At 45.0% G+C, this 17,199-nt stretch overlaps 1 protein-coding gene across 1 annotated transcript in view; it reads left to right on the top strand.

Annotated features, from left to right (window-relative positions):
• The window catches only part of LOC132822087 (interleukin-17 receptor E-like), a 75,216-nt gene that overhangs the window by 44,186 nt on the left and 13,831 nt on the right, over positions 1-17,199 (top strand). Inside the window, exons 8-9 of the mRNA XM_060835113.1 lie at positions 924-990; positions 8,129-8,301. Of these exons, the coding sequence (XP_060691096.1) occupies positions 924-990; positions 8,129-8,301 (240 nt within the window). The remainder of the gene's footprint in view (positions 1-923; positions 991-8,128; positions 8,302-17,199) is intronic.

Raw genomic sequence — 17,199 nt, 5'->3', positions numbered from 1 at the left:
CCTTTGTGACATCACAACTCCTCCTTGACCTCCCAAACCGGGAGGGCAGTCAGAACATGTGGTGGGCAGGTTGCTCTCCATTTGTTACTAGGCATCTCCCAGTTATACTATGGCTCCATCCAGCCAAGCCTTGGGATGCCATCTCTCCTGGCTGAAACAAGGGCCAGAAACTCAATGGGCACACTCCACCCTCCTACAGTGTGAATGAAGGCTGACCTGAAATGGTTTTGACCCTGATAAATGGTACTTCAGCCAGCAGCACTGGTGCCAGAATGATCCCTCCAATCCCATGTTCTGTCCCTTCTGTGCCTCCAATCACAGATTCTGTCTCTTGAGGGGCAGCTAGAGCAGGAGTGAAAAATGTGTTGCTGGAAAAGTGCAGCAGGTCAGGCAGCATCAAAGGAGCAGGAGAATCGATGTTTCGGGCATAAGCCCTTCTTCAGGAATCCCGAAACATCGCTTTTCCTACTCCTTTGATGCTGCCTGACCTGCTGCGTTTTTCCAGCAACATATTTTTCAGCTCTGATCTCCAGCATCTGCAGTTCTCACTTTCTTCTATAGCAGGAGTGAGGCAACATGTCATTGGAGGAGCTGGGAGAGGGACAGGATTCTGATTGGAGGACTCTGCCTCGCACGTCCATGGGATGACTTGTCTCTGGTTGGTGCAGTGATTGAATTTTCCCTTGCATTCGAGGAATTGTAGGGGCAAGTTTGCCCACTGCCTCCCTGTACTTTGAGTCCTGGTGCTCACTCACTCAACATCGATCCAGTGAAATCCATATTGGGAATGAATGGGAATGACAGTTTAAATATATGTTGGCATGTTTGATTGCTGGGATAAGGAATGTATCTCCTGTTTCATGATATCTTTTATCAGTGGAGAAAGTTTAATGAAAAGTGTTGACTGACTTCATTTCTTTTAGGTTTTTTACCCTGGTCCTGATAGCAGTCGGACAACAATTTGTCCGTTCACCAACACCCTGGAAGCCTGTGAGTATGACACAAAGATAATCAAATGCTTTGCGGATGTGCTTACACTAATCAAAAAAAGAAAGTTAGTCATAGACAGTGTTCCAAATTGAGAAAGGGAGCTGTGGGAGGGATGAACTTAAAAAAAAAGTAATTCTCTGAGGAGTATTGCTTGAGTAGAAGAGATTTAAATATATGTCAGCATATTTGCTTGCTGGAACAAGGAATGGCAAATTAAATTTAATGTTTGCAAATGTAAGGTTGAACGCTTTGGATCATTAAATGTGAAATATGGGTGTACCAATTGAATGAGAAAATAATGGATGTATTGTTAAATATTCACTGGCAATCCTGCAAGAGTATAGTTATTGATGTAGCTATTATGATGATTCCTGGTCATATTTAATTAGTAAATTCAAACCAGTTGTTTTATTTTACCATTATGTCAATGAACTTACATTTGGAATATTTGAACTTCACCTTCAAAATGTATTGATTATGATTACATTCATTTGAGGTAAATATAAATTAATTTGATATTGTATTTGACCTCCATCGATCTGAAGCTCCAGCTGTGCAGAGCATGTGTTATTTTTAGGAAAGATGTCAAGTCCTTGGAAAGGAAGTAGTGCAGGCTTTCCACCAGGCAAGAGGAGGGTTTAGTTATGAGAATAGACATGAGAACCTGGTACTAAAATAAAAGCAAGATACTGTGGATGTTTGAAATCTTTAATACAAACAATAATGCTGGAGAAGTTCAGAGATCTGACAGCATCTGTGAAGAGAGAAACAGTTTATTTTAAAATTCACTTGTGCGACATGGGATGTGTGCATCACTGGCTGGACATGACATTTATTGCCCATTCCCAGTTGCCCTGGAACCGCTGTAGCCCATTGTTGTAGACCCACAATGCCACTGAGGAGGGAGTTCTGGGATTTTGACTCATTACAACTGACTGAACATTGACTTTTCCAAATCAGGATGATGAGTTGTTTAAAAACTTAAGAACCAGAAGCAAGTCAGCCCCTCAAGTCTACTGTGCCATTTGAGACAACAGTGGCTGATTTCATCTCTGCCTCAACTCCGTTCTTCTGCCTGCTCTCCATGACTATTCAAACCAGGACTGATTAAACATCTATCTATCTACACATCTCCTCCTCAAATTCACTCCATGTCTCAGCATCCCCACCAGACTCTCTAAATAATGAATTTCATGGATTCACAACTGATTGAGAAAACTGTTAATAGTGGAGCTTATATTAAAGTAGAGTGCATTAAAACAGGGGAGGCTGTTGAATGGTGTAGGGAGTGTGGAGAATTCATTTTAAAAAAAGAAGTGACGAGAGCAAAGATGGTCTATCTTTGGCAAAAAGGAAAACCCACTGGGTCTTTTTTTTACTGGAACGGAGGAGGTTGAGGGGTCACTTTATAGAGATTTATAAATCATGAAGGATACAGATAAGTTGAATAGCAAAGGTCTGTTCTCTCGGGTTCAGGAATTATAAGACGAGAAGAGAAAAATTTGAAAGGGACCTGGAGGGGCAATTTTCTCATGCAGAGGGTGGTTCGTATGTAGAATGAACTGTCAGAGAAAGTGGGAGATGCAAGTACAGTCACAACATTTAAAAGACATTTGGATAAGTTCACGAAAAGGAACGGTTTAGAGGGATATGGGCCAAGTGCAGCAAATGGTATTAGTTTAATCTGGGGAAACGTTGTCAGCATTGGGGAGTCAGACCGAAGAGCCTGTTTGTGTACTGTATGACTCTCAGCACATTAAGAGTGAGAGGATTCACGGTAAGAATGGGGCTTACTAGAGACCAAAGGGGCAACCTTTGCATGGAGCCAGAGGATGTTAACGAGATCTTAAATAGTAATTCTCATCTGTATTCACAGATGAGAAAGACTTAGGATTTCATTTGGGGTGGTGAGGTTCCAGAACATGTTAAAATTGACAGGGACGAGTTAATAGATATTTTAGCGAGCGAAAAGTGCTTAAGTCTCCAGGGTTGAATGAGATGTAACCCATGGGAGGTAAGTGAGGAGATTGCTGGGGACCTGTGGTGAATATTTTGAAAGCTTTGCTGGCCACAGATGAAGTGCCAAATGTGGGTCTTTTAGTCAAGAAGGGCAGCAGAAATAGACCAGGTAATTACAGACCAGTTAGTCTGATGTCAGTGCGAGGAATTATTGGAAAAGAATGCTGAGGGACAGGATTAATCAACCCTTGGAAGGCAGGGATTGATCAAGGATATTTAACATGAATTTACTGGAGGGAGATTCTGTCTGATTAATATAATTGAACTTTTTGAGAAGTGACTGCATTTTTGATGAGGGTGGTATAGTTGATGTGGTTTACATGGGCTTCAGTAAGGCCTTTGACAAGGTCCCACATAAAAAGTGGGTCCAAAACATAAGAGCCCATGGGGTCCAAGGCAAGTTAGTAAACTGGATCCAAAATTGGCTTTCAAATAGGAAGCAAATGGTGCAGGTGGAGGCTTGTTTTTGTGGTTGGAAGCATGTTACCAGTGGTGTACCATAGGGATCAGTGCTGGGATCCTTGTTGTTTGTTATGTAACAACATGGATGTGAAGGTAGAAGAGTTGAAAAGGGTGGTGCTGAAAAAGCACAGCAGGTCAGGCAGCATCCAAGAAGCAGGAGAGATGACATTTTGGGCATCAGCCCTTCGTTACTGTGACTATATAAGGTATATTTAGTACGTTTGCAAATGACATGAAAATTGGTGCTGGTATTAATAGTGAGAAGGATGGTCTCATTCTACAGTCTGAAATTGATCAGTTGGTAAATTGGGCAGAGTAATGGGCAGGTGGAATTTAATTCTGATAAGTGAGAGATCCTATAATGGAAAGATATAAATGCAATGAATGGTAGCTATCTAGAGTGTGCTGAAGGACAGAGAGACCTTGGTGTGTTTAAAAAAAATCAAAATACCTGTGACTATTGGGATAGTGTTGTCCACTATGAAAACTTAAGCAAAATATTGATTCCGATTTTCTACTATTTCTGTGTTCCCATTATTAACTCTCCAGTCTCATCCTCCAAGGTACCACCATTCACTTTAGCTACTCTTTTCCCTTTTTATATATTTAGAAGCTTTCCTATCCATTTTTGTTGCACAATTTATCTTTGCTCTTTTTGTGCCTTTTTTTAGTAACTCTTTATTCTTTAAAAAGTTCTCAATCTTCCAGCCTTCTGTTCAGCTTTGCTGTACAGTATGCTTTAACTTTTGTTTTTTATATTATCTTTACACTTGTTGCTTAGCTATGGATGTTTTTCCCCTCTTACAGTCTTTCTTCCCTTTTGAGAATACATTTTATTTGGCAGCAATTTAGTATCTCCTTAAACATTTGCCACTTCATCAACTGTCCTACCTTTTTAGTCTTCATGCCTAGTCCACTAGAGCCAGGCTTGTCTTCATACCTATGTAATTACATTTGTTTAAATCTAGAAAGCTAGTCTAGGGCTCCAGTTTCTCATCCTCCTCCTGAATTTGCAGTTCAAGCATTGATGTGATCGCTCTTCCCTAGAGGATCCTTCACTGAGATCATTCATTAATTATCGCACCTCATTAGACAATATGAAATCCAGAATAGCCTGGAGGGGAAATTGCTGGTGGTGGTGTTCCCATGTATCTGTGCCCTTCTCCCTCCAGACGGAAGCAGTCATGATTTGGAAGGTGCTGTCAAATGAGCCTGGGAAAATTTCTTTATGTGCAAATATGCAATGGTTTCAAGTTAAATATGACCTCTTTTGGAACTGAACTATACAATTTACACCAACATTGGACCCACGTTTTGTCCCTTTACTGCTGCCATTGCTACTCGTCCTTTTGTCCATGACATCTTCGATCTCTCTGGATCTGTCTTTTTCTTCTGCCCGATGCTCACTCCATCCCATCACGACATAAACCTCATCACATTTCTCCATCACTTCTGTCCCAAAGAAGAAGCATGTTGGATTTAAAATGTTAACTTTATTTTTCACAATCTTGCAGAGGTTTTTTTTCATACAATTATTTTAAACTGCAGAGTCTGGGAACATTGTGCGTAGGACAAAGAAGATTACAGCACAGGAACAGGCCCTTCAGCCCTCCAAGCCTGCATCGATCCAGATCCTCTATCTAAACCTGCCGCCTATTTTTAAAGATCTGGATCCCTTTGCTCCCTGACAATAAATTCAATTCAACCTTATTCTATTCTTAGTTGTATTCATAATTCTATTCTTATTCTATTCCATTTTTATTCTATTCTATTTCTATTCTCTGAATAGATACATCTTAAATGACACTATCGTTCCCGCCTCTACCACCTCTGCTGACGACGCGTTCCAAGCCCCCACCATCCTCTGTGTAAAGGAACTTTCCATACATATCTCCCCTAAACCTTTCCCTCTCACTTTGAACTTGTGACCCCTAGTGATTGAGTTCTACCCTCTGGGAAAAGCAGGTTGTCCTGTGTAGAGCAGGTTGATGGAAAATGTAAAAGACAGATGTGGTTTCAATAAAATAAATGAGGAGAAAGTACTTCCACTGGGAGGTGATATGATAACCAGGAGACACTGATTAATAATAATTGGCAAAAAAAATTGGGGAGATGAGGAATCATAGAACATAGAACAGTACAGCACAGGAACAGGCCCTTCGGCGCATAGTATTGTGCTGAACATGGCGCCAAATGCAACTAATCCATTCTGCCTACCGTTGGTCCATATCCCTCCGATCCTTACATATTCATAAGACATAGGAGTGGAAGTAAGGCCATTCGGCCCATCAAGTCCACTCCGCCATTTAATCATGGCTGATGGGCATTTCAACTCCATTTACCCGCATTCTCCCCATAGCCCTTAATTCCTTGTGACATCAAGAATTTATCAATCTCTGCCTTGAAGACATTTAGCGTCCCAGCCTCCACTGCACTTCAAGGCAATGAATTCCACAGGCCTACCACTCTCTGGCTGAAGAAATATCTCCGCATTTCTGTTCTGAATTGACCCCCTCTAATTCTAAGGCTGTGCCCACGGGTCCTAGTCTCCTCGCCTAACGGAAATAATTTATTCGCGTCCACTCTTTCCAAGCCATGTATTATCTTGTAAGTTTCTATTAGATCTCCCCTTAACCTTCTAAACTCCAAGGAGTACAATCCCAGGATCCTAAGCCGTTCCTCATATGTTAGACTTACCATTCCAGGGATCATCCGTGTGAATCCCCGCTGAACACGCTCCAGTGCCAGTATGTCCTTCCTGAGGTGTGGGGCCCAAAACTGGACACAGTACTCCAAATGGGGCCTAACCAGAGCTTTATAAAGTCTCAGTAGCACATCGCTGAGGGTTATATTCCAACCCTCTTGAGATAAATGACAACATTGCATTCGCTTTCTTAATCATGGATTCAACCTGCATGTTTACCTTTAGAGAATCTTCGACTAGCACTCCCAGATCCCTTTGTACATGAATTTTATGTACAAATTTTATGTACAGGCTTTATGAATTTTCTCAATGTTTAGAAAGTAGTCCATGCTTGTATTCTTTTTTCCAAAGTGCAAGACCTCGCATTTGCTCACGTTGAATTCCATCAGCCATTTCCTGGACCACTCTCCCAAACTGTCTAGATCCTTCTGCAGCCTCCCCACTTCCTCAGTACTACCTGCCTGTCCACCTAACTTCGTATCATCAGCGAACTTCATTAGAATGCCCCCAGTCCCTTCATTCAGATCATTAATATATAATGTGAACAGCTGTGGCCCCAACACTGAACCCTGTGGGACACCGCTTCTGCCATTCCGAAAAAGAACCTCTTAACCCAACTCTCTGCCTTCTGTCAGACAGCCAATCCTCAATCCATGCCAGCAGCTCACCTCGAACACCATGGGCCCTCACCTTACTCAGCAGCCTCCCATGTGGCACCTTATCAAAGGCCTTTTGAAAGTCTAGATAGACCACATCCACTGAGTTTCCCTGGTCCAATCTACTTGTCACCTCTTCAAAGAATTCTAACAGGTTTGTCAGGCACGACCTCCCCTGACTAAATCCATGTTGACTTGTTCTAATCCGACCCTGCTCTTCCAAGAATTTAGAAACCTCATCCTTAACGATGAATTCTAGAATTTTACCAACAACCGATGTTAGGCTAATTGGCCTATAATTTTCCATCTTTTGTCTTGATCCTTTCTTGGACAATGGGGTTACAACAGCGGTCTTCCAATCATCCGGGACTTTTCCTGACTCCAGTGACTTTTGAAAGATCTTAACCAACACCTCCAATATTTCCTCAGCCACCTCCCTCAGAACTCTAGGATGCAGCCCATCGGGGCCAGGAGATTTGTCAATTTTAAGACCTGTTAGCTTTTCTAGCACTATCCCTTTTGTAATGGCAACCATACTCAACTCAGCTCCCTGACTCCCTTTAATTGTTGGAATATTACTCAGGTCTTCCACTGTGAAGACTGATGCAAAGTACTTGTTAAGTTCTCCTGCTATTTCCTTATCTCCCCTCACTAGCCTTCCAGCATCAGTTTGTGCTTATCTAAGGTCCCTTAAATGCCCTTATTGTATCTTCCACATGAGTTTTGATCTGGACTGCTCTATCTGAAAGAGCAACAGATGCAGATTCAGTGCTAACATTCAAAAGTTAATTGGATTTATCTTTGAAGAGAATATAAGTAGAGTGCAAAGTAGTGGTCTAAAGTAGAACCTCGATTATCTGAATGAGACGGGCAGGGAGTATTTTGTCCAGATAATTAGTTGTTTGGATAATCGATCTGATTGTGAACAAGTGATAATTTATGAGTGCCAGTAATCGAACATTTCTCGGTTATCTTGCAATGCACGCCATAATGCCATGTGACTGATAACTGAATGCTGAGTTGCCTAATGCCGTTTTAACGGGACCTTGAGATCTTGTTTGGATAATCCGAAATTTGGATAATTGATGTTTGGATAATCGAGGTTGTACTGGGTTTGGATAGTTCTTTAAGAAAGCTAGCAAAGGCACAATGAGGCGATTGGCTTGCTTTTGTTTTGCTACATGAACAATTTTGAACAGTTGTGTGTAACGTACTCCATAGAGACCAAAAGCAATCACTTTGTTTCTCCTTACTTTATTACAAAGTCTGAAGTTTGCTCCATAATCTTTCTGAACAGTTGGTCCTGATCTGTGGAGGTCGACCAACTTCTCTGATCTGATTCATCATCGTAACAGCATGGCGGTTCGTCTCACTGGGAAATGTCACATTAAACCGAGCGTGGTCCTCTGCTGGAAATCAAATGGAATCTGTGAAGAGTTTGAGGAGTCGGCTGCTAAGATCTCAAAGTCTGTAAGTTACAGTCCAACTGTGCTACCAATCGCAGGCTGAATGTTCACTCAATGACAGTGAGTCTTTGAGATTAAGGGATAATTTTAATGTCAAGGGATATGCAATAGAGTGCGCTGTGCTAGTGCTTTCACAATACATGTGATTTACCTCTCTACCAGTAGCATCGCCTTTTGCACAGTTGACGCTCAAAACAAAAATATACAATGAGTTTAATCTATATGAAATAGAATGTGCCACATAGAAACAGATATAAGACTGAAGAAGGTTAATGTGCAATTTTTATAATTCAGTCAGCTGAGTAATTAAAATTGCCATAATTGTCATTACGACAAGAGATAGTCAGATGAACATGAATAATAGGTTCACTGCTCATGAATCTTCAGTTTAAATGTATGGTAATAGTTCTGCAGCATGGAAAATCTTCACGTGGATATAGAGCTCAAACTGAGCCAGGACCCTGACTGCATCATTTGTTTTCTTTTATTCTGGTTCAAGTGTAAATATGAGGGGTCTTGTGGAATTATTTATGACCCTTGTTTGTAAACCTCTCAACTGAATAACCTGTTCAAAGTGCCATCTAATCGCATTGCACTGGATTGCACCAGTCTGTAAACTTACTTAGATATTTATTAATAAGCCACTTACTCAGAACTCCAACTGAAATAGCAGTTTGTTGTCTTCTCACTGATTTTGTATTCTGCTGCTTTCAGAATGCAATTGAAAAGTTCTAGTGTAGCAGATCTTCATCCTAAAAATAGAAAATTGATACTAATCATGAAAATGAGGCGTAGATGGGTGGGGCCAAAAGTCAAAGCATCAAATAGGTTAGAGTTTAGAAAACATTTAATTTCATGTAAGATAGTGAGTCGCTGAAATAATTTCCAAAAGAAGGTTTTTGATTCGGAGACTGTCGGTACGTTTTTAAGAGGAAGGGGATTGATATTTGGTGAGCAGCATAATCAATAGTTAGAGAAAAGTTTTATATAAATTCAAGTCAGCCTTGGATGATTCCTTGAACTCCATAGTATCAGTGATGTTCATCTTCGAGTCCCCACAGCATGGAAACAGGCCATTCAGCCCAAGTCTGTACCAACTTTCCAAAGAGCATCCCATCCAGACCCACCCTTTATCCCTGCATTTCCCATGGCTAACTTATCTTGCTTAGGGGAAATTTAACATGATCAACCACCTAACCTGTGTATCTTTAGACTGTGGGAGGAAACCAGAGAGAATGTGCAAATTCTACACAGATAATCACCCAAGTCTGGAATTGAATTTGTGTCCCTGCTGCTGTGAGGCAGCAGTACAAACCACTGAGCCTCTGTGATTCTTGTTCTTATGTTCCTAAAGAATATTTTGTGTCTTCTGAGTGGAGGAAAATATTGCAGAAACATCTTACTATGGTTTTATCTTGCCACAGATTGCAAGAGGTAGCAAGATAATGAGACTTTGCATCTCTTCTCATGCAATATATTATCTCATCAAGTTATCATACAGTCAGATCTAATCCTTGCATAAGACCAGCAATCACTCCTCATGCAACCTGAGTGTATTCCATTCACTGTCAGTAATTCATGCTGTGCACCATCTCGTCATGTAATAGCAGAACCCAGGAGCGCATCAATCATATCCTCTTGTGGTGAAGATTAGAAATTCATATCTTTCACATCAATAATCTTCCAGCTGTAGAAGTTAATTCTTGGTTAGGCATGTTGAGTTGCTTTTGTTTTAATCCACAGTTAGTTTCACAATACAAGGCAGCACAGTGATCAGATTGACTTGGCTCATCCATCCCAATGGCTTTCACGGAATAGTGCAAAGCAAAGAAGCATCATTATAATTGACTTACACGTGACAGACCTTTGGTTTTTGTTCATTCACCATATTTTAAAAGATTTTGCTGCTTTCTATTTTAAAGCCTAATTAACTTAGGCTTGTGAAAGGTTGCTGGAAATCTGAAGTAAGAACGTTGCGCTGGAAATTTTTGTGCTGTTCGGCCCTCTCCTTGTCTCTCTCTCTCTCTGCACCCAGATGGGGTTCAGCAGGTTTTCCAGAAGTATTGTGATGTGGGCCGTAGTTTGTATTGTCTAAGAATGTAAGGAACAGGAAAAAGAGTTGGCTACTCAGTTTCTTGAGGTTGCTGGCTCTGCTATTCAATAAGATTATGGCTTTGAACATTGCCTCAACTCCACTTTCCTGTGCGTCACCCATAAGTCTTGACTCTCTCTCATAGTGTAAATATCTGTCTAATCCGAAGCTAAAACACTATGGATGTTGTAAGTCAGAAACAAAAACAGAAGTTGCTGGTAAAGCTCAGCAGGTCTGGCAGGGTCTGTGAAGAGGAATCTGAGTTAATGTTTCAAGCAAGGGTCACTGGCCCCAAAATGTTAACTCTGATTTCTCTTCACAGGTGCTGCCACACCTGCTGTGCTTTTCCAGCAATTTCTGCTTTTGTACCTGTCTAATCTAGCCTTGAATACACTGAGTTTCCAAACTCTCTGGCATAGCAAATTCCAAAGATTAATGATTGTCTGAGGGAAAAATTCTGATTCCCCTCCATCTTAAATGGAAGATCCATTTTTGTTTTGAAAATGTGCCCCATCTTATCAGCATCTGTTCTGCTGGGTTGATGTCATTTGTGGTTTTATACATGTTAGCCCACATAACACAGATAATCAGTCAGGTTCTGTTAAGTCAGATATCTAGGAAGATGTTTACAACACTGTCTATAAGGCTACAATATGGAGCAGCACAGTGGCTCGGTCGGGTTCGATTCCCGCCTCGGCTGATTGTGTGTGGAGTTTGCACATTTTCCCCGTGTCTGTTTGGATTTCCTCTGGGTCCTCTGGTTTCCTCCCACAATCCAAAGATGTGCAGGTTAGGTGAGTTGGTCATGCTAAATTGCCCATAGTGTTAGGTGCATTAGTCAGGGGTAAATGTCGGGTAGGGGAATGGGTCTGGGTGGGTTACCCTTCGGAGGGTCGGTGTGGACTTGTTGGGCCAAATGGCCTGTTTCCATACTGTAGGGAATCTAATTGAATTATCATCAATTGAACACATACTCTGGGTTCTGTGCTGACTGCTGTTACTTAGCTGTGATCCTATTGAGTGTGAACAAGGCGCAGGGGCCAAATGGCTGACTGCTGCTCCTAATTTTTATCTTACTGTATATTGTACATATTTGACTGATGACACTGATTCCATTCCACAGAGCGAGTGTGACTAAAAATTAGGTTGGTATTTGTATTAAACTGAATGTCACATGTCGTGAGAATATCATGCACCTGTCTTAACAACACAGGCCTGTGCGTTTTGGAACCTATGCCATTATGGTACACCCCCCCTCAGAACCCCTTTTTCAATAAGATCACTCTTGTTTTTCTAAACTGCAGACCTGACCTGAACTTTGCAACATAAAACAGCCCCTTCATCCCAGAATCAACTTAGTGAAGATTCTCTGAACTGCCTCCAATACAGGATAGTCTCTCTCCTGAAGGAAGGAAGACAAATCTGAATACTGATTAGAGGACAGCTTCTTGGAGAGCAATGTTTATTATATTTGTAGAAAACTTTTTTTTCGTAATTTTATACTTAATTTATTTAGTAAAGAAGTGCTGTAAAGATGTTTAAAAATAGGGTTAGCAGCTCCACCTGCCTGTCGATCCTAATGACATGATGACCTTCATTTTGAATATATCTTTGGGTTCCAGGCTATTGACCCATTCCAACATGTATCGATTGCCATTTTAAATTGGAAATGTGTGGTTGCAGTGTGCATTCTGCTGCCAACTAGACAGTCATCAAACCTGAGAAAGCACGCGACCTTTCGTTTTTCTTAAATAGTTGGTGTAAAGCAGGAAGGGATCTTCCTGATGCAACCACAGCAATGATGGGCTTCATGGGGTCTCATGACAAATTGTTCTTTATTCCTTTTGGGAGACCTGTTGATTCCTTTTACAGTGAGTTTCCTTTCTCTAATAAACATTTCTGGCCTTTATAAGAGCCTGGAAATCCATCAAAGGGACAATTTCCTGGGAAAGCTGGTGTGACATGACATGAAGGAGTGGACTGATTAATGAATGAATGACCCCTCTCAGTGTAAATCCAACTCTTCCTTCCCCTCCCCTAGCTCACTAATGTCTTCAATGTGGAATTCATTGGGCAATTATTGAAAGTATATTTCTGCTTGGAGACCTTTGATAAGCTGTATACAGGCTCCCTCTTGAGTAAGAGGCTGGGATTGCATCATATTGACATTCCTAGGAATGCGACCCTGAGACATCTTATTCGAAATGGTCACTCTTCACCGCTGGCATTCTCTCATGTTATTGATTGCGTATTATAAACAGTACGAACTCTGGCAAATCTTCCTTGCTGTTTTATAAGTTTCTGTAGCACACATAGTTCTTGTTCCTGTGTCATACAATGTATGTGAGGGGGTTGACAAAAGAGACTGACAGGGCTGGTGAATTGAGAGGATACAGTGTATTAGAGCAGGGCTTCCCAGGACCCCAAGTGGGGCCATTGGCCGAAGTTGTGAAGAAGGTGGAGGAGCACACACCGGTCGATCGGACGGTGTTTGTGAAGATGGTTTTACTGGAGTGCTGTGGGTTTGCAGCAGCGGACGTGTACTGCCTGCAGGATTTCCCTGGGGCAGGCTACTTTGACGTGACCTTCAGGAGCGTGAAGCATTGTGAGCAGCTCCTGAAGGTCTTCAAGGAGAAGGAAGGGGAACCTCTGTTCTCCATCTTGTCGGCGGTCCCGTTGTGTGTGCTTCCTGCGCAGAGAAGTCGGGTTGTTACAATCCAAATGTACAACCCTTACGTCCCAGCGGCAGATGTTCTCACCTTCTTGAAGAGGTATGTCCAGGTTGAAGGAGAAAGCACCGAGGTGGTCGATCCTTTCGGGATCTGGACCAGTAAAAGGCAGGTCAAGGTAACCCTGAGGGTCGATGGTAGCGGGAACATCCTCCACCCACCCTCCAGCTTCACCATCGGAGGAAGCAGAGGTTACCTGATGTACGCAGGGCAGCCGAAGGTGTGCCGAACCTGCGGGAGGTCAGGCCACATGGCGGCCGACTGCAAGGTGACCGTATGCCGAAACTGCAAGCAGGAAGGCCACCCGACCAAGGATTGTAAGGAGGCCAAGAACTGTAACCTATGTGGAGAGGCGGGCCACATGTACAAGGCCTGCCCAAGACGAGGAGCCGCCACCTACACACAGATGGCCGGAGGTGGCAACACGAATACGAGCCGTGGACCAACAAAGACGAGCAAGGCACCAGAAAATAGCATGGAAACGGTGCCTGGAGGCACCTAGAAGGAAGAGCAGGCGGTAGCCGAGCAGACGGCAGACAGCGGGGAGGTGCAGCAGCCAATCCAAGCTCCTTCAAGGCAGTCGGAGGAAATGGAAGAGGAGGAATCAACGGAGGCAGAGGACTGGATCACAGTAAAAAACAGGAAGAGGAAACCCCTCGGGGGCCCCAAAGCCATGCAGAGAAGGGGGAAGCGACACCTACAAGTCGAAGACGCATGCAGCTCTTCCGATGGTGAGGACGGGCGCAAGAAGGGTCATCATCAGAGGAAGAGACAGAGCGCCGTGGGGAGAAAGGAGGGTAGTACCGCCCAGGAAGGAAAGGACGATCCCTCTGAGGGGACAGGTAAAAGCCTCCCCCTACCCGGTGAGAACCAGGAGGTACCCACCGGCCCACAGCTCCAGGTATCTGGGAGCAGCGGTCCTATGACAGCCCTGCTGTCAGACGGAGAACTGGTCAGTGCGGACCACGGGCCCGACACGAAGACACCAGAGTGGGGTAATGGCCCCAGTGCGGAGCTGGACAGTTACCTCAGCCCTGCGAAGGTCCAAGAGTTTGCCGCCACCACGGGGATGCATGCAGCTACCCCAGAGGGGCAAGACCAGCAGCAAATGGACACCGGTAAACCTGTAAACTGTTAAAATGGGGTTGAAAATTGCTAGCATCAACGTGCGTAGCATCAAATCGGCTACGCGATGCGTCTCAACGCTGGCCTTCCTGGCCAGCGTCAAAGCCGACATCCTGTTTCTGCAGGAGTGTGGGATACCACACCTCAGCAGCTACAGGAGGTGGTCGAGCTTGTGGGCCCATGGGCCATCAGTGTGCTCGGGGGGCAACGATAATCGCTCCTCAGGCATAGGGATCCTGTTGTGGGGAGGCAACTTCACCATCTCCGAGGTTAAGGAGGTAGTGGGCGGGCGCCTCCTCGTCGCGGATGTTAAATACAGAAATTATCCTGTGTACGCCCCAGCGGATAAGAGTGAACAGTTGGCCGTCCTGCAACAGCTTCCACTGTTGCTGGCTATGTCCAGGCCGGTCATTCTGGCCGGAGACTTCAACTGCATCATTGATGCAGATGGACGATCCGGCGGGGGGGACAGTAAACTGGACGCTACATCCAGAGCCCTGATGGAAACGGTCAAAGATGCCAAGCTGCACGACGTCTTCAGCACCCCTGCAGATGGAGCGCAGCGTAGATACACATGGTCACAGGCAGACGGGTCTATCCGCTCAAGGATAGATTACCTGTTTGTGTCCCGAACGTTATCAGTCAGAACCACCGACGTCAAGCCGGTATTCTTCTCTGACCACTGCCTCCTACTGGCCGACTGCGGGCGGGCAAGGGAACATGGAAACTGAACACTAAGTTGTTGACCCCGGGAAACATCGAGGAGCTCAAGAGGGATTACGCAGGTTGGAGAACCGCGAAGCGTCTCTTTGAGTCTCCAGCAGACTGGTGGGAAACAGTTAAAGGGAACATCAAGAGGTTCTTCATCCTCAAAGGTGTTCAGGAGGCGAGAGAGAGGCGGGGAAAACTGTCCCAGCTCCAGGAAAGTATGCAGAACCTGCTCCTGCTGCAGACATTGGGGGTCGATGTCACGGAGGACCTCAAGGAGGTGAAGGGCCAGCAAGCCTCGCTCTTTGCCTCAGAGGCCTCCAAGATAATCTTCCGGTCCAGGGTCCGCTCGATAGAGCAGGATGAGACGTGCTCACGTTTCTTCTTTCAGAAAGTGCACAAAGAGAGCTCCGTGCTCAGCAGCCTGAAGGAAGATGATGGCTCGGTAACATCATCTCAGGCTGACATCATGAGGATCAGCAAATCCTTCTATGCCAGCCTGTATGACGCGAAGCCAACCGACAGCGCGGCCTCCCAGTCGTTCCTGTCCTCTATCACGGAGGTCCTAGCTGACGGAACACGAGAGAGGCTGGACCTGCCGCTATCTCTGGATGAGCTGACCAGGGCCCTCGAGTCCTTCGAAAAGAATAAAACTCCCGGAAGCGACGGCTTACCGGTCGAGATCTATTCCACTGTTTGGGACTTGATTGGCTGGGACCTGCTGGAGGTGTATGTCAGTATGCTTCGGGCAGGTACCATGAGTGAATCCATGAGGAAAGGCATCATCACCCTCATCTACAAGCGGAAGGGGGAGAGGGACGAAATTAGAAATTGGAGACCGATCTCACTGTTAAACACAGACTACAAAATCTTGTCAAAGGTCATCGCCAACCGGGTCAGGTGTGCCCTGGGGTCGGTGATTCACCCTGACCAAACCTGTGCTGTACCGGGCAGGAAGATTGCTGAGAGTCTCGCACTCCTCAGGAATACAATCGCCTATGTGCAGGACAGAGGGTTGGACGCCTGCCTGGACCAGGAGAAAGCCTTTGACAGGATATCGCATACATATATGAGGGATGTCCTCTCCAAAATGGGCTTTGGGGAGGGAATCTGCAATTGGATCAGACTGCTCTACACCAACATTGTCAGTGCAGTCTCAATCAATGGGTGGGAATCAGATAGCTTCCCTGTAAGATCCGGAGTCAGGCAGGGCTGCCCACTCTCTCCTGCCTTGTTTGTGTGCTGCATAGAGCCATTTGCCGAATCCATCAGGAAGGATGCGAGCCTGAGAGGGGTGACTATTCCTGGCAGCGGGGGCCTACAGGTTAAGGCCTCCCTGTACGTGGATGATGTCCCCGTTTTCTGCTCGGATCCGCTGTCCGTGCACAGACTCCTGTGCATCTGTGACCAGTTCGAACGGGCCTCGGGGGCCAAGGTAAACCGAGGCAAGAGCGAGGCCATGCTCTTCGGGAACTGGGCCAACCAATCAAAAATCCCCTTCACTGTCAGGACTGACCACCTGAAGGTGCTGGGTATTTGGTTCGGGGGTGCTGGGGCGTGCGCCAAGACCTGGGAGGAGCGGATCAGGAAGATGAGACAGAAACTAGGCAGATGGGAGCAACGGTCACTCTCCATCACGGGAAAAAACCTGGTCATCAGGTGCGAGGTACTCTCAGTATTGTTGTATGTGGCACAGGCCTGGCCTATCCCCAGAACCTGTGCTGCCGCAGTCACCCGGGCCATCTTCCACTTCATGTGGAGATCAAAGATGGACTGGGTCCGAAGAGACACCATGTACAAAGACCGGTGCAATGGGGGTAAAAACACTCCCAATGCCACCCTCGACCTGATGGCCACCTTTGTGTGTGGCTGCATCAAGCTGTGCGTGGATCCCCGGTACGCAAACACCAAGTGTCACTACGTACTGAGGTTCTACCTGTCCCCGGTGTTGCGAAGGATGGGCCTGGCCTCGCTGCCGCGGAACGCTCCGAGTAGTTGGACCGTTCTGTACCACCTGTCCTTCGTGGAGAAATTTCTGAAGAAAAACACCTTTGACCACAAGTCCAACAGGAAGTGGTCAGCACGTAGCATCCTTGAGACGCTTCGGGAAAAGGAGAGGGCGGATCCTGTTGAGTGGTTCCCTAAGCAGACTGTCAAAACAATTTGGCAGAATGCCTCATCGCTAGAACTTTCCAACAAGCACCAAGACATGGCTTGGCTGGTGGTGAGAAGGGCTGTACCTGTGAGA

Source organism: Hemiscyllium ocellatum, chromosome 14, assembly GCF_020745735.1.
Source record: "Hemiscyllium ocellatum isolate sHemOce1 chromosome 14, sHemOce1.pat.X.cur, whole genome shotgun sequence".
NCBI lineage: Eukaryota > Metazoa > Chordata > Chondrichthyes > Orectolobiformes > Hemiscylliidae > Hemiscyllium > Hemiscyllium ocellatum.
Note: the sequence above shows the minus strand (reverse complement) of the source record. Positions and strands in the feature narration are given on the sequence as shown.